Source organism: Cervus canadensis, chromosome 18, assembly GCF_019320065.1.
Source record: "Cervus canadensis isolate Bull #8, Minnesota chromosome 18, ASM1932006v1, whole genome shotgun sequence".
Taxonomy (NCBI): domain Eukaryota; kingdom Metazoa; phylum Chordata; class Mammalia; order Artiodactyla; family Cervidae; genus Cervus; species Cervus canadensis.
In genome coordinates this window covers 10,055,439-10,073,646 of record NC_057403.1, presented here as the reverse complement: position 1 = coordinate 10,073,646, position 18,208 = coordinate 10,055,439, and the positions used below count along the sequence as shown (strand labels likewise).

The 18,208-nt window shown below is 41.2% G+C and overlaps 2 protein-coding genes across 2 annotated transcripts in view; both read right to left on the bottom strand.

The window, feature by feature from the left end:
* Positions 1-15,286, bottom strand: part of LOC122420582 (zinc finger protein 11-like) — a 135,195-nt gene extending 119,909 nt beyond the window's left edge. The window contains 2 exon segments of the mRNA XM_043435832.1: positions 12,355-12,481; positions 15,184-15,286. Coding sequence (XP_043291767.1) covers positions 12,355-12,481; positions 15,184-15,240 — 184 coding nt within the window. The 5' untranslated portion in view covers positions 15,241-15,286.
* LOC122420399 (zinc finger protein 737-like) overlaps positions 1-18,208 on the bottom strand; it is a 494,626-nt gene that overhangs the window by 59,406 nt on the left and 417,012 nt on the right. The window lies entirely within an intron of this gene.

Below are 18,208 nucleotides of genomic sequence, written 5' to 3'. Positions count from 1 at the left end.
ACTCAAAGTCATGTCCATAGACTCGGTGATGCCATCCAGCCATCTCATCCTCTGTCGTCCCCTTGTCCTCCTGCCCCCAATCCCTCCCAGCATCAGGGTCTTTTCCAATGAGTCAACTCTTCACATCAGGTGGCCAAAGTATTGGAATTTCAGCTTCAGCATCAGTCCTTCCAATGAACACCCAGGACTGATCTCCTTTAGGACGGACTGGTCGGATCTCCTTGCAGTCCAAGGGACTCTCAAGAGTCTTCTCCAACACCACAGTTGAAATGCATCAATTTTTCGGCACTTAGCTTTCTTCACAGTCCAACTCTCACACCCATACATGACCACTGGAAAAACCCCAGCCTTCACTAGACGGACTTCTGTTGGCAAAGGAAACTATAAGCAAGGGGAAAGACAATCCTCAGAGTGGTAGAAAACAATAGCAGCTGAAGCAACGGACAAAATATACAAGCAGCTCATACAACTCAATAACAGAAAAACATACAACCCAATCAAAAAGTGGGAAAAGACCTCAGCGACATTTTTCCAAACAAGACTTACAGATGGCTAACTAACATGTGAAGATTCTCAACCTCACTCATGACTAGAGAAATGCAAATCAAAACTACAAGCAGATATCACCTCACACCGGTCAGAATGGCCAGTGGGGGTGGAGCCTTGCTGCCTCTCACCCCACCCCTTTCCATTTGGGGCTCTGTTGGTCCTTCTGCCCAACTGTGCTTCCTTTCTCTGCTTTTCGCTGCCTTTAAATCTCTTTGATTTCCTCTGGAGCAGAGCTGCTTCCTGCCTGTTCTAAGTTAGTGTTTCTAACAACTTAAGGCAAAAGAGCAAGAATTTTGAGAGCCGCCTCGATGGGAAGCCAAGATGTTTTCAGCAAGTTGAAGAAAGGCAAAATTCAACAGCTCTTTGTGCAAGTGTGGGAAGATGGGTGTCTCGTAAGTGCTGAAAAGTTGAATACAATCCCTCAGATGATCCGTTGGGAGGAAGCCTCAGTAATTGTAACCAGAGACCTGCTTACAACGAGCAGCTGGCTTTTCCCTTAGGAAGTGATTCCAGAAAGAAAGAGGGAGACCAGAATCCAGTGTCATCTATAACATAATCACAGAAATGATATGCCGTTACTCCTGCCACATTCTGCTGATACAAAGACTATTCTGGTAATTGTTGTCGCTGCTGGTGCTGCTGCTGCTGAAGAAACCGATTGCCCTCCTTCTAACAGAACTGAACAAGTTTCCAAGAAGCAGGACTTTTTATGCTAAAGCTGGACAGGAAACTAGCCCAGTGGGGTGCATTGAACACCTCAACTGCTCTGCCGTTCCCTTCCCAAGCACCTTCCCCTCTGCTGGCTTTCTTTCCTAACCTCCTTCTCCTCACCCAGTCCCTGAAAGGATATTCTGGAGAAGAGCAAACAAGACAGGGAAAAGAGAGTGCCACAGACAATTGGATCCCAAGAGAGTACACCTTTCTCCTTAAATGTGAGATTAGCAACTTCCCTGGTAGTCCAGTGGTTAAGACGCTGCGCTTCTTTCCACTGCAGATAATGTGCGTTCAATCCCTGTTGGGGGGACTTAAGATGTCAGAGTTGAAATTCAATCATTTCTTACAGAGAAAGCATTAATCAGTACAATATAACGGTAAATGTATGTCAAGTTAATAAATTACTTATTAAAGAAAACGTGCTTAGGAACTTCCCCAGTGGTCCAATGGTTAAGACCCCACCTTCCAATGCAGTGATTGTGGTTCCTTCCCTAGCAGGGGAACTAGGATCCCAAATGCTTTGGGCTATGAATAAAAACGAAATATGTTTCTGAAGTATCTGTGAGTGGGGACAAATTCTAAGTAGGGCATATTGATACTGATTTTCATGATTAAAGTATCAATAGCTCAAATCTCACGGTTCCCTGCTGGAACCTCTGGTTCTGAATATGACTTTGGTCACTAAGAACTAGGAGAACATTCTCTAGGGAGTTGGCACTAAGGTGTACCTGCTCTTGCAGACTACAGTGGGAATCATGGGGAATTTCTGTGTAACAGACATTGAGTTGTAACAGCATACACAGGGAGTATTTGCCTCAAGATAGTTCTTCAGAAGTTCTATGACATTTCAGGCAATGCGGTATGAAAATTTCACCTCCATAAAATGACAGATGGAGAAATTATCTCTCATTTTGAAAATCCTTCAAATTGAAAATCCTTCTCAAGTACTTTGGCTCCATTTTGCTACTCATAATCTAAAGGGAGGCACAGTTCAGTGGTCAACTAATTTTTGGTAGAAAGACGTCTCATGGAGACAAACTACACAAGCAAACACATGAAACTCCCTTCCTTTCTTAGACCTCAGTATTTCCTACTGCTTCCATGTGAATCCCTGTCTGTCTCCAGGGACCAAGGGGAATAGAACCTTCCTCAAACATTTCAATAGTCTCTTTGGAGATGATTGGCATAAACTTTTAAATATTGTTTTATCACTAGCAACTGAGCAATAAAGATTTTCACATAAAATCTCAGTTCCCCAAGCCTGTGTCACATCGAAGCTACAGGTGAAAAGATAATTGCAGTTCTGAGGAGACGTGAATCGCAGGATGACAAGCCCTTATCTAGGGGTCTGACTGCCTCCCTCCCTGTCACAGGGGCAGCTTGCCGTGACCAGAACCATGAACCCACTATCCGGGCAATGGGAGAATGTCGAGTGAGTAGTTTCTGTTTCAGCCTGAGGGCAAGAATCTGCAAGAAACAGGTGCTTTGGGGAGTCTGGGTTGCTGACTATACAGGAAAAAGAAAGTATTCTGACTCAAAGTAATCCAGGGCCAAAGCAACACAGGAAGGAGGAATAATTTAAAAAATTCAATGGAGCTATTAAAGAGAGATTAGGTGCTACACCAGAAGTCAGTTCCCAATGCCTCCTAATGTATCTTAGTGTAATTCTTTTTGAAAAATATTTATTTGGCTGTGCTGGATCTTACTTGTGGAATATGGGATCTAATTCCTTGATGAGGGATCAAACCTAGGCCTTCAACCCCAACCTCCCCCACCCGCCACCCACATTGGGAAGGAGGAATCTTAGTCACTGGGCCACCAAGGAAGTCACAGTGTAATTTTTGTGACAGCGATTGTTACTGTTGAATCCAAGCCATATGAAACCTGATGTTTAATGTAACTAGTGACTGGAATTGCATAGATAGATCTGAAATCATGGAGTACCTTACAGAAAACATGCAATTTTAGGGTTACTATACGTGTGCCAATAGCAGCTCCATGATTAATAAAAATAAATTAAAACTATGGGTTTGATCTGTCTTTAATAGAAACAGTGTATACAGTTGACAATTCTGTGCTTAGTCGATGAATCGTGTTGGACTCTTTGCAAAGCCATGCACTATAGCCCGCCAGGCTCCTCTGTCCATGGAAGTCTCCAGGCAAGAATACTCTTTCTTCATTCAGTTCAGTTCAGACACTCAGTCATGTCTGACTCATTACAACCCCATGGACTGCAGCACGCCAGGCCTCCCTGTCCATCACCAACTCCCAAAGTCTATTCAAACTCAAGTCCATTGAGTTGTGATGCCATCCAAGCATCTCATCCTCTGTTGCCCCATATCCTCCCACCCTCAATCTTTCCCAGCAGCTGGGTCTTCTCAAATAAATCAATTCTTTCCATTATGGGGTCAAAGTATTGGAGTTTCAACTTCAACATCAGTCCTTCCAATATTTAGGGGTGATTTCCTTTAGGATGGACTGGTTGAATCTCCTTGTAGTCTCCTTGTAGAATCTCTCAAGAGTCTTCTCCAACACCACAGTTCAAAAGCATCAATTCTTCGGGGCTCAGCTTTCTTCATAGTCCAACTCTCACATCCATACATGACTACTGGATAAACCATAGTCGTGACTAGACATAGCTTTGTTGGCAAAGTAACGTCTCTGCTTTTTAATATACTGTCTAGGTTGGTCATAACTATTCTTCCCAGGAGTAAGGCTCTTTTAATTTCATGGCTGCAGTCACCATCTGCACTGATTTTGGAGCCCCCCAAATTAAATCCTGCCACTGTTTCCACTCTTTTCCCATCTATTTGCCATGAAGTGTTGGGACCAGATGCTATGATCTTAGTTTTCTGAAGGCTGGGCTTTAAGCCAAATTTTTGACTCTCTTCTTTCACTTTTATCAAGAAGCTCTTTAGTTCCTCTTCGTTTTCTGCCATAAGGGTGGTGTCATCTGCATAGCTGAGGTTATTTTATTTCACCCATCAATGTTGATTCCAGCTTGTACTTCTTCCAGCCCAGCATTTCTCAGTATGTACTCTGCATATAAGTTCAATAATCAGGGTGACAACATACACACCTGACGTACTCCTTTCCCTATTTGGAACCAGTCTGTTGTTCCATGTGGAGCTCTAACTGTTGCTTCCTGACCTCTATACAGATTTCTCAAGAGGCAGGTCAGGTGATCTGATATTCCCATCTTTCTAAGAATTTTCCACAGTTTCTTGTGAAGGTTACTATTGGTTGTGCATTAACATTTATTCATTACAACCAACTGAAACACTAAAAACCATTCACTTCTACTAATAGCCTTGTATAAATTTCACACATAGTTGACATAAAACTTTTAATAATCCACGATATGATCCATGATTAAATACATTTCAAAAGTACAGAGAAAGATATCATTTTTCTGATTTTTATGGTGTACAAACAAAGCCTAGGAAACAATTAGTAAACCTGATACACAGTACTTGTCTGCCTTTTCCAGGAAGGGTTTCCAATACATTTCTAGGTTATCCCAGAAGCTGTCTTTATTGCAACACTGTCAAGTAATATTCATGACTTGTGCTGAAAGGTACATCAGTATTGTAGTGAACTGAAATGGTATTCCTCTTTCAAATCAATTGATAGACCTATTGAAAATTTATAACCAACTTCTGTCTTCCTTTAATACTTGAAGACATTCCATGATCACTTACATCATGGCAACCTCCCGATATTTCACATCAATGACAAACACCTCCATTTAGATGTTCATTGTCCATTTTACATTATGGTATCCTTCATCTTCTATTGGAGAATAGATAGAAATGGTTGCAACACAATATGAAAAGGCTAATCTTTCAAGCATAAACCATCCAAAACCTATGTTTGCATACACACTATAGAAGTGAAGCATAGTATGGATTATTTGAGTGTTGAATTACATTCACTTCTAATAATCTCAAATCACATCATTATAAACAAGCATACATTGCTAATAATTCTAACTTTCTAAACGTCAATCTTCATTTCATGATCCATGCTAATATATCCATTTTCTGTGAGTTTTAACTATGGAGTACTCCCTATAGTAATTCTCCTTCAGAGAAACTTCAGAAAAGAGGATTGATGAAATATTTTCTAATAAGCAGTCTCTTATGTTTCTTTACATTAGAATTTTGATTAAATACATTTCTACATATTTGTTACATCATTTTCGTAGGTTTCTTGTGTAAACTCCCAAGTTTTCTGATGCATGCTTATGGCAAACCTTTCATCACTTCTTCCATTCCTAGTTTTCTTCCCCGGTGTGTGTTCTCAGCTGTTTAGTGAGATGACAACTATGACTAAAGCCTTTGCCACAATCTTCATGCTTTTAAGGTTTCTCTCCAGCATGCACTCGCATATGTGTAGTGAGAATTGATTTCTGATTAAAGGCTTTGTCACATTCTGTACATTTATAAGGTCTCTCCAGTATGAACTCACAGATGATTAGTCAGAATTGATTTGTGATTGAAGGCTTTGCCACATTCTGTACACTTATACAGTCTCTCTCCAGTGTGAACTCGCAGAAGTGTTGTAAGATTGAATTTCTGATTAAAGGCTTTGCCACATCCTGTACATTTATAAGGTTTCTCTCCAGTATGAACTCACAGATGTTTAGTGTGTTTCGGTTTGTCATTAAAGCCTTTGCCACATTCTATACACTTATACGGTCTCTCCCCAGTATGAATTCGCTGATGTCTAGTAAGAGCAGAACTGTTCATGAAGGTCTTCCCACATTCTGTACACTTATAACGCTTCTCCCCCATATGAATTCGGTGATGTTTACTAATTTGAACTTGCAATAAAGGCTTTGCCACATTCTGAACATTTATAACATTTCTTTCCAGTGTGAGTAAGCTGATGTTGAGTAAGAAGTGAGTGATGGACAAATGTTTTGTCACATTCTGTATGTTTGAAAGATGTCCTTCCTGCATGAATTTTCCTACATCTACTTAGATTGGATGAGGTATTAAAGAATTTCCTATGTATCTTACATTGGTGTCCTTTCTGTGAATTTTGAACAGCTTGCTGTTGTACAAGTTCTGAAGACTGATTAGAAGCTTTACCGTATTCACTACAATTATAAGTCTTCTCTCCGGTGTGAATACTCTTTAGAGAAAGAACTGACATCTGATAAGAGATATTTCTGCATTTATTACTTTTAGAATCCCTGTGTGAAGATTCGGGTCCCTGATGTTTCATAAGGTTTGAGTCTCCTTCAACCTTATACCCAGTTTGATTGCTTGAATACCTTCTCAATCCACCATAAATACCCTTATAATTACTGGGGCTGGAACTCTTACTTAAGGCCTGAATAATTTTATTACACGTGGAAAGCTGTTCCGTATTAGCTATATCATGACGTACATTGAACAATGGCGGTTGGACTACATCTCTTCCATTATCATCAACACTATATATCGTGGAATGGAGGAAATATCTTTTGCTGGAAGAATAATGACTTCCTGCTCACAGATCCCTCAAATTGAGTATATGGTGAGTTTTGTCCCTCATTTTTACATTTCAGGTGTTCAGACATGCTTGAACCTATGTTTAAATGAGGGCTACGTTCAGAATTGTTTGAGTGAGTATTTGCAGTAGAGATTAAATCACCTTCCAAATATACCACGTTTCCTTTCAGAGAACATGTATGTTTCTCAAGCTGAGGTGAATCTTTTCTTAAGAACTTACACTTCTCAGCAGATATTGAAGACTGAAATTGGTGTTTTCCACAATGTGACACATGTTGCTCATTTCTTTTGCACTAATGTTTGCCTCATGTGTCACTGTCTCAATTTCTTTATGTCCATATAAACATGTCTGTCTTTCATATGCCCTCATATATTCCCAGTGTTTTTTTTTTTTTTTTTTTTTTTCCCAGTGTTTTATTAAATTGAAATTTCTGAGGTGAAATCTTTCATATATTCCTAGGTTTGCTTTTGGATACAAATCTTTTATCCTTGGTTTCTCTGGCATCAAATCCCAGGTGTCTTGTGGAGACACACCTGAAAGATAGAAAATAATAAGTAATCTTACCTGCTCTTCCCAGGGAATATCCTTAAAGATTTAGAGAAAACTGATGAAACTTTCATTAGTTCAAAAATGAAATAGAGAAGGGAGGATAAACATGCCAGAGGATTAGGAGGACATGGACTTCTTCTCTCGCCACAAAGGCATCAAGAATACATCAGAAATGGAACACTTCTCACAGAGCCCAGCTGGACACTAGCAGAGGCCCTTGGAAATCTACAAGGACAGTTACATTCCTGCTGAGCCAGGTAGGACAAGAGAAAGAAGAAGGAAAAGGAAGGGGAGAGGACGTGGGATGGGGCCTGCAGCCCTGGGGGGACATGAAAGTGAGGAGTGGTCTCCACATCCGGGGAAGCCCCTCGTCGGGGACCTCAGCTTGGACAGGAGGAGAGCCTCATTCTCTGTGGGAGAGAACATGGCAACCCGCGTGTGGCAGCAGGACAGAGTTAGACCTGCACACGGGGGCCTGACCCCGGCCCTGCCCACCCAGCCTGAGAGGCACGTCCACCGCTGCAGACAAGGGCTGGGCGCTGAAATGTGGGGTTCGGACAGCATACCCAGGCAGAGGACTGCAGTTGGCAGTGAGGATACATCCTGAGGGGACGGGAGTGAGGGACGGGGCTCTATAAATGGGATGCTTGTGGAGGAATCCTGAACCATCACAGAGCAGAGCACAAACATCTGGACCAATCTCACGCACCAAGGTGCAGGCACCAGAAGGATGACTAACGAGGTGCCCGTAGCCTTCAAAACAGAGACTACAAGCAGAAAACTGGACAAAATGAGATGGCAAAGAAATGTGTGACAGAAGGAGAAGTGTGCTGAGAACCTACAGGAACCACTAAATGAAGAGGAGACAGGCAATCTAATGATTACTTCTTGCTTTTAGTCATCTGAAGTGGAGACACCAAGCATTTTCACAAATCCTAGCTGCCTAATAATTGTTTCGCCCACTTCTTGTCAAACATGTTTCCAAGAATGTTCTATTAGATGCTTCAATCTAAAAATAATTAAAGATATTGACAGAGAACTATTCATAAAGTGAAGGACACTTTATGGAATAAAGGACACTTTATTATAGGAAAATATATGAAGAAGCTCATTATACATATGATAAACTTAATAATTTCTTGAGAAACTAAATGAGAGACTTTGAAAATATGCTTGAAACACTGGGAATTCTACTCATTGCTCTGTGGAGACCTATATGGGAAGGAAATCAATAGAATGGGAAAGACTAGAGATCTCTTTGAGAAAATTAAAGATACCAGAGGAATATTTCATGCAAAGATGGGCACAATAAAGGACAGAAATGGTATGGGCCTTACAGAAGCAGAAGATCTTAACAAAAGGTGTCAGGACTATGTGGAAGACCTCTACAAAATATTTTAATGACCATGATAACCAGGATGGCGTGATCACTCACCTAGACACAGACATCCTGGAGTCTGAAATCAAGTGGGTCTAAAGAAGCATCATTACCAGCAGAGCTAGTGGACGTGATGGAATTCCAGCTGAGCTATTTCAAATTGTAAAGTTGATGCTGTGAAAGTGCTGCACTCAATATGCCAGCAAATTTGGAAAACTCAATAGTGGCCACAGGACTGTGAAACATTAGTTTTCATTCTAATTTCAAAGAAAGACAATGTCAAAAAATGTTAAAAAGACCACATAATTGCACTGATGTCACACACTAGCAAAGGCAGGCTCAAAATTCTCCAACTGAGGCTTCAACAGAATGTGTACTGAGAAATTCTATATCTTCAAGCTGGATTTAGTGAAGGCAGAGGAACCAGTGATCAAATTGCCAACACCCCTTCGATCACTGAAAAAGCAACAGAGTTCCAGAAAAAATCTGCTTTGGCTTTATTGACTATGCCAATGCCTTTTACTGTGGGGATCACAACAAACTGGAAAATTCTGAAAGAGTTGGTGATACAAGACCACCTTACCCTCCTCCTGAAAAATGTCTATGCAGGTCAAGAATCAGTTAGAACCAGACGTGGAACAACAGACTGGTTCCAAATTGGGAAAGGAGTATGTCATGACTGTATATTGTCACTCTGCTTATTTAACTTATACGCAGAGCACATGTTGCATGAGCCCTGGGTGGATCCCTGGGTTGGGACGATTCCCTGGAGAAGGGAAAGGCTACCCACTCCAGGATTCTGGCCTAGAGAATTCCATGGATGGCATAGTCTGTGGGGTCGCAAAGAGTTGGACACGACTGAGCAGCATTCAGTTTCACTTTTCATCATGCTAAATGGTGGGCTGGAAGAAGCACAAGCTGGAATCAAGATACGGGGAAAAACTTCAACAACGTCAGATATACAGATGGCACTATGCTCATGGCAGAAAGCAAAGAGAAACTGAGGAGTCTTCTGATGAACCTGAAAGAGGAGAGTGAAAAGCTGGCTTCAGACTCAACATTCAAAAAACCAAGATCATGGCATCCAGTCCCATCACTTTATGGAAAATAGTTGAGGAAACTATGGAAACACTGACAGACTTTATTTTTCGGGGCTCCAAAAATACTGCAGATGTTGACTTTAGCCATGAAATTACAAGATACTTGCTCCGTGTGAGAGAGTCATTTCCTAAGTAGGTTGATAAGTCTAGGGGTCCCCAAGGAGAGAGAGTTCTGGAATACTCAAGGAGGAAGGAAGGACAAACTTTTTACTTTTTTTCCTCTACATTCCTTAGGATTATATAACAATAGTATATCCTGCCTGAGCACAGTCTCTGCATTAAACCTTCTGGCTAATTCTGATCTTAAAATGTAAATTATGGGAGTAGGTCTGGTGAGGACTTTACAAGCTCCAGACATTCTTTGGATTCACTGGAGAGTATGTAACTCCATTGCTAACACTAGCAACGGGGTACTCTTTCTGCCCCCTTCTGATGTCTATGTCAGAAGCTTTCTCTATCTCCTTTATACTTTAATAAAACTTTATTACACAAAAGCTCTGAGTGATCCAGCCCTGTCTCTGGCCCCGGATTGAATTTTTCTTCTCCAGAGGCCAAGAACCCCGGCGACTTTGCATGATTCATCAACAGCCTTTCACTTGGGAGGAAAAGTATGAGCAACCTAGACAGCATATTAAAAAGCAGAGACGTTACTTTGCCGAAAAATGTCTGTCTAGTCAAAGCTATGGTTTTTCCACTAGTCATGTATGGATGTGAGAGTTGGACCATAAAGAGAGCTGAGTCCTGAAAACCTGATGCTTTTGAACTGAGGTTTTAGAGAAGAGTCTGAATCACTTGGACTGCAAGGAGATCACTACCTCCCAAAGGAAATCAGTCCTCAATATTCATTGCAAGGACTGATGCTGAAGCTGAGGCTCTGATAATTAGGCCACCTCAGGCAAAGAACTGACTCACCAGAAAAGACCCTGATGCCGAGGGAAATTGAGAGGAGGAGAAGGGAACAACAGAGGATGAGATTGCTGTATGCATCACGGACTTGACGGACATGAGTTTGACCAGGCTCCAGGTATTGGTGATGGAGAGAGAAGCCTGGTGTGCTGCATCAGTGGGGTTGCAAAGAATGGGACACGACTGAGAGACTGAATGAACTGGCTGATGGGTATAATTGATTCTTCTTGGTGTACAATAGTACAAAATTATAAAACAGCTGTATTCCAATTAGAACTTTTAAAAAAGATTTCTTTATATAATCTAGAAATTCTTATAGTTGGAATCAACCATTAATAATATGGGTGGAAAATGTGCTAAGCTTTTATGCCAATTTATTTTAAAATCCGATGAGGTAATTGAGTATATTAACATAGTCAGCATTTCAGAATGGGGCCAATGCACGTAAGATATTTAATATAAAATCATATAAGGAAAAGAGAAACTTTGAAGTAAACCTGAGATGGGCATTCTTTGATTTTCAGCAGGTGTTGCTTTCTGCAGTGAAAAAAAAAATTACTTGAATTTGAGATTTATTTAGAAGGTCCTATATCTAGCTCCCAGTGGATAGGAAGTTATAAATCAGAAAACAAAAACATGTCCCTAGTATTCCTAGGAGTTTAGCAGTTTGTCTACAACTTCACTCACACATTTTTGTCTAGAGGTAGAAACTTTAAAAGGACTGTCATACAGTTACTCATAAATGGCACAGTTTTCCTAGGATCCCCAAGAAATGGAAGAGCAACCAATGAATGCAGTTTGTGACAAGCCAAGAGGAGACTTTTAGCTCACACTGTGATGGAAAAAAGGAATCACTTGAGATCAAGTCATGAATGATTTCAGAGACAGAATGGGGAAGGTGATCCATTTCTTTGACAGTAGCAGAAATAAACCTAGGTTTTCCCAAATCATTTCCACTGAGGCACATCTTCCTAAACCACGTGACAAAGGCTGACTTCCTCACTGCTCCTTGGACCTCTCATCTGACTCATCATCTCCATCCACTCACACCTACCTGGGTGTATGGCTGCTGTCTCCACTCTCCTTATACTCCTGGGATTGTTCAGTTGCTCCAGAAAGGTGACCGGATTCAGCCCAGAGACTACAAGTCCTGTTCATCAGAGAAAGGAATGTTTGTGTTCTTAGAGATTCATCCGTGCCCAATCCTATATGTATTCAGGTGAGACGAGAATGCATGGGAGAATGTTAATACAGCCGGGAAAATTATTTCCCCAAATACTTTATTCAAAGCACCTCTAGAATACTAACAAATACATAACAATCAAATCCTGAGATTTTGGTCACCTGCTGCTAAGGCAAAAGTAAGTGTGTACATGTGAAAATAACAGAGCGTGCAACTATTTAATCCCACAGAAAGTATACAATTACCACTCACCTAGAACGAAGCAGGCAGAGTACATCAGGAAAGAAAAAGCTGACCAGCATAGCAAACCATCATGAAGCCTTCCTGTCTAAATTCACAGATACTCACTTCGCCCTAGAGAGCAGAGATCTGAAACCACTCTGGGAAGCAGACAATTTCAGAAGACATTCTAGAAATGAAGGAACCAAAACCTCGTGGGTAGGTAAGCGATTCTGGAAGGCAGTTGTTCTCACCCAAGGAGGCCAGGTTCCTGTAGTTCTCTAACATCACGTCCCTGTACAAGTCCCGCTGACTGAGGTCCAGGCATTCCCACTCCTCTTGAGTGAAGTCTATGGCCACATCCCGGAACGTCAGCCGTCCCTGGAATACAAAGTACAGATGCCATGGGGCCGTGGGAAGACTTCCTTATGTGACCCAAGATGGAAACAGTAAGTTCAGAGACCTGGTTTTCCTTTACAAGAGTGCCTGCTATTACACAAGAATATAATTTTTACACAGTAGTATCTTCACCATATTTTTAACCCCAGAAAAAGAGGATGACTTATGACCCATAAACTACTACAGAAAATATTATGACTAGGAAGAAGAATTATAAAATAATCAAGAATTATAAAATAAATGTTGGCATACTTATTTTTGACTGTTGTACTCATGTGACACAGGATAAATTGTCTATTCAAAAAAAAAAACAAACCTGGAAATATTTTTTAAAAACACATTCCAATCCAAACGTTCTGGAGTGGGACCAATGTGCCACATTTTTAACAAGCTTATTTCAACTACTAATGCTGAAAATTCTGCTCCATGAATGACCATTTTGAAGAGCTCTTAGGTAGAATAGTAAGGAAAGAATTCATACTTAACTTTGAACTTTAAATGTCCTACAGATTTTACAGGTCCCATAGTAGTAACCTTGGTGGCAAGAATCATTTTAACTATTTAGCATCTACTATATATACAGGTCAGGAAGCAACCGTTAGAACTGGACATGGAACAACAGATTGGTTCCAAATAGGAAAAGGACTACAATATATAGTCAAGGCTGTATATTGTCACCCTGTTTATTTAACTTATATGCAGAATACATCATGAGAAATGCTGGGCTGGGAGAAGCACAAGCTGGATCAAGATTGCTGGGAGAAATAAAACAATCTCGGATATGCAGATGACACCACCCTTATGGCAGAAAGTGAAGAGGATCTAAAAAGCCTCTTGATGAAAGTGAAAGAGGAGAGTGAAAAAGTTGGCTTAAAGCTCAACATTCAGAAACCTAAGATCATGGCATCTGGTCCCATTACTTCATGGGAAATAGATGGGGAGACAGTGGAAACAGTGTCAGACTTTATTTTTTTCGGCTCCAAAATCACTGCAGATGGTGATCGAAGTCATGAAATTAAAAGATGCTTACTCCTTGGAAGGAAAGTTATGACCAACCTAGATAGCATATTAAAAAGCAGAGACATTACTTTGCCAACAAAGGTCTGTCTGGTCAAGGCTATGGTTTTTCCAGTGGTCATTTATGGATGTGAGAGTTGGACTGTGAAGAAAGGTGAGTGCCGAAAAATTAATGCTTTTGAACTGTGGTGTTGGAGAAGATGCGTGAGAGTCTCTTGGACTGCAAGGACATCCAACCAGTCCATCCTAAAGGAAATCAGTCCTGGGTGTTCATTGGAAGGACTGATGCTGAAGCTGAAACTCCAATACTTTGGCCACCTCATTCGAAGAGTTGATTCACTGGAAATGACCCTGATGCTGGGAGGGATTGGGGGCAGGAGGAGAAGGGGACGACAGAAGATGAGAAGCTGGATGGCATCACCCACTCCCGATGGACCTGAGTTTGAATAAACTCCGGGAGTTGGTGATGGACAGGGAGGCCTGGAGTGCTGGGATTCAAGGTGTTGCAAAGAGTCAGACTCCACTGAGCGACTGAACTGAACTATCTTTCTGACAGTTTTTCAGAGTCTTCAATGTGCAAGAGAAAAATTTAAAATCAATAATGTTGCTCTTGCACCCTTTAGAAGATATTTTAACAAACAATTTTTAAAATGGCAGAGCTGAAATTTTACATTAGTTTATGGACTCTAGACTGTCATAAAACACAGACAAATATACAAAGACAACTCTACTGAAAGTTTACAGAAATTTCTGTATTCCTACATAGTACTAAAAGCAAGAAAATTGTTAGTCACCCAGTCATGCCCTATTCTTTGAAACCTCAGGGACTGCAGCTTGCCAGGCTCCTCAGTCCAAGGGAATCTCCAGGCAAGAATACTGGAATGGGTGGTCATTCCCTTCTCCAGGGAACCTTTTAGAAGACAGGAAAAAAAAAAAAGAATTTCATAGCATGGGAATCTCACAGAAGCACAGGAGCCATGAACACCTGAGGTCATGGTGTAAGAGGTACATGGGAAAATGTATTATCACTGCCAGGTATTTTGACAACATTATGAAAAGCATGATCTCAATCTACTATGAAAAATATTCATTTTATGCTCTTCCACTGCATATATTGCTCCCAAGATCTGTAACCTAATAGCATATGTCATAGTAAGTTTTTCTTCTTGAAGCAGGAGAATCTCTGGTACTTTTTTGATTTCTGAAATTTTTTTCAGAAATTCTGGACCGCTGAGTTCATTCTATTTATAAGGGCATTTTTTTTACTCCTGTTCTACAGAACTGAATTGCATCTCCACCTAAACTCATCACGGCATTTCTCTACTTCCCTGGGACCCCAACACGAACCACATTCCAATGGGAATCTCAGATACCAGTGAATTCCCGTGTTCATTTCTCACAAAGGGAAGTCATTAATTCTTCTTGAGAATTCATCATGCTCTACAGAAAGCCAGAATAGAATGAGGAAAAGGCTGTGGGACACAAGGGAGAAGCAGCCTAAGAGCCGGTCTTCACCGTTATAAGAAATAAAGGAAAAAAGACGTTGACAACAACAAACCCCCCAGGGAGAAAAATTAGAATCAGAGCGTAAAGGTGTGCAGCTTCTCAGCCCAGCCCTTTCAGGAGGAAAAGCAGACACAGCCCCCGACCCGGGACAGGACGTTCACCTGAGAAGCTGCCATCTCCTCGTCTTCTTCCTCCTGCTCTGCGTCTTCTTTGGGCATATTATGTCCCAAACTCACATACAGGCTGAGAAAATACCTTTAAAAGCATCCACACAGTTCTTTCACCTTCAGCTGCTGCTGTGGAAAAGAAGAGAACGTCTTCTTTCTCTCTCCCTTTTCTGAGCTCTTTTCTGGCTTCCTCGGTCCCAGAGCTGTAGCGGGTAATCAAGATCAAGCTGATATGCTAATCACATCCTGGGCTTGGTGCTCTCTTTCCCCAGAATCTTTCCAGACCACCCCGAGAGTTCTCTTTCTTTTCGCATTAGAGAGACCAAGCCCCAGAACCATTCACAAGAGACAAGGGACCCAACTTCTGGGCTACCTGACGCTGCCTCTGAGGGTCTTTGAAACAAGGCAGCAGGAAGACCCGCTTCCAGGAGCCCTGAGCTTGAGCCATCAGCTCTGCCTGCCCCAGAGCTCCGGAGCAAGTGTTGAGAGCGGGATCTTCTAGAAACAAAGAACCTCAGCCTGATTCCAGGGGAGGGGCTCTTTCTCGGATGGGTGTGGCCCTGCAAGGCCTGTGCCTGTGCCCTTGGGGGAGGGGAGGGGAGGGGTGAGTGTTTGGTGGGAATCACCTGGGGACCTTGGGTTCCTGCAAGGCTTTGCCCTCAGGATTCTAGGAAAGATGGCCTGAGTCCTTAGTTTTGGTTTGTTTGTTACTCCCCTCTGTAACCTGGGACACAGGTTTGCACAAAATGATTTGCACTCTGACCACCTCTCTTCAGGTGGCAGGTCTGCTACAGCAAAACCAGGAGCCTGGAGGTGTTTCCATCACAATTTCTTTGAGAATAAACCAGGGGCAGCAGTGGACATTGGATTAACAGTGTGTATGTGCAGGGACAGATGCATTTGAAAATGATACCCTAAAATCTATCCGGTGACCAACCAAGGAAACAATGATGGGTATTAAGTCATAAGTGAACTTACCCATAAATTAACACATGAAACAGATTCTCTGGTGGCTCAGAGAGTAAAGAGTCTGCCTGCATGTGGGAGACCCGAGTTTGATCCCTGGGTCTGGAAGATCCCCTGGAGAAGAAAATGGCCACCCTCTCCAGGATTCTTGCCTGGAGAATCCCATGTAGCCTGGCGGGCTACAGCCCATGGGGTTGCAAGGAATCAGACATGGGCTCAGCGACTTCACCTTCACTTTCTTCACCAACAGAAAAATGTTGCTGCTCTACTTCATGTTTGTATTTCCAGGTTTTATGAATCATTCGCTACAATTTCTTCTCTGTTCTTTACGGAGAGTTCTGTTTTCTGACGTCTTTAAAGGATAATTGACTAACGAAAAATTAAAGATAGGAGCATATCCATTTTTCTAGTAGTATATATTCTAAAAAATAATCACTGTGCATGCACCAGTAGGACTATCTTAGATGATTTAGTTTCACAGCAGAATTGAGACTAAGGTACAGAGATGTCCCATATACCTTTTGTTCCCTCACGAGGACAATCTCCCTACTTATGTCCCCACCAGTGTGTACATTTGTTACCACTGATGAATATACATAGACATAAAACGAAGTTTCTAGTTTCACCCTATGTTTCTCTTCTAGGGGTGTTCACTCTAGGGCTGGGCAAATGTATGTGTCCATTACAAAACCTGTGTCCATTACAACAGTTTAACACAATCATTTCATGATCCTGAACTCAGGGTATTCATAGCCCCTCCTTTGCCACAAAGAGCAACCACTGACCATTTTAATCTCTACAAAATTTCCGAATGAATTCTCAGGTGGCTCCAGGTAAAGAATCCACCTGCCAATGCAGGTGACTTGAGTGATGGGTTCAATCCTTGGATAAGGATCCCCTGAAAGATCCCCTGAAAGAAGAAATGGCCACCCACTCCAGTGTTCTTTCCTGGGAAATGTCACGAACAGAGGAACCTGGCAGGCTACAGTACATTGGGTCCCACTCAGACACAGTGGAACACATAAGAACATTTACCTACACCAAAATGCCATGTTGTAAAAATCCTACTTCTTGTGGCATTTTCAGATGGACTTCCTTCACTTAGTAAAATGCATGGAATTATTGTCTATGTGTTTTATACCTTGAAAGCTTAATATAAAAAAGCTTAATATCTATGTCTGCAGCTCTAGTCCTGCTCATTAAAGAGTATGTATCATCAATAACATTTTCTAGATTCCATATGTACATATGTCAAAACTTTTTTTCACAAATATAGAGATTAGACCTGTCGACACAGCGGGAGAATGAGGGGGGGCCCAGTTGAGAGAATAGCCTTGACATTTATTCACCACAATGTGTAAAACAGGTAGCAGGTGGGAAGCTGCTCCATAGCACAGAGAGCTCAGCGCGGGGCTCCGTGATGGCTAGAGGGGGGAGACGGAGATCGTGGGAGGGAGGTTCGAGAGAGTAAAGTTTGTTCTGGATAAGGAAGATGAAAATGTTCCTGTGTATTTCCTCTTATTTAATTTTTTGTGTGCAGTTACAGTGTATAATGTGTTTGTTTAATTATGTCTTGTGTTTGTGGATTATAAGGAATGTTTGTAATCTGTTTAATAGAGAATGAATGTAAAAATTGTTTGAACTACTTAGAAATATAGGCAGAGCCATTGACTGCTTTTATAGAACTAGGTGTTCTCATTATCGCGAAGTAAGTTGATAGGTGGGTTATAACATGTTGTGTAGTTTTACCTTAGAGAGGTGTTGCCCCTAGAAAAGAAGAATTTGTATTGATCGAGACATGTAAGAAGGGAGAGGTAGAAAGTTCAGGACATTGAGTTACATTTATTTGCCATAAAATTTTCTTTCATTTGTCATAAACCTTTTTAATATTTTTGTATTCATCATTTTATTTGCCATTTCTTATATCTTTCTATTAAAAGCATATATTTTACTTTTCTTTAGCAACTATGAAGTGTCTTGTATGTTAGTATTTTATAGATTGTTAAATATGTTTATTAAATCATATTATATTACATACATAAATATATATTTA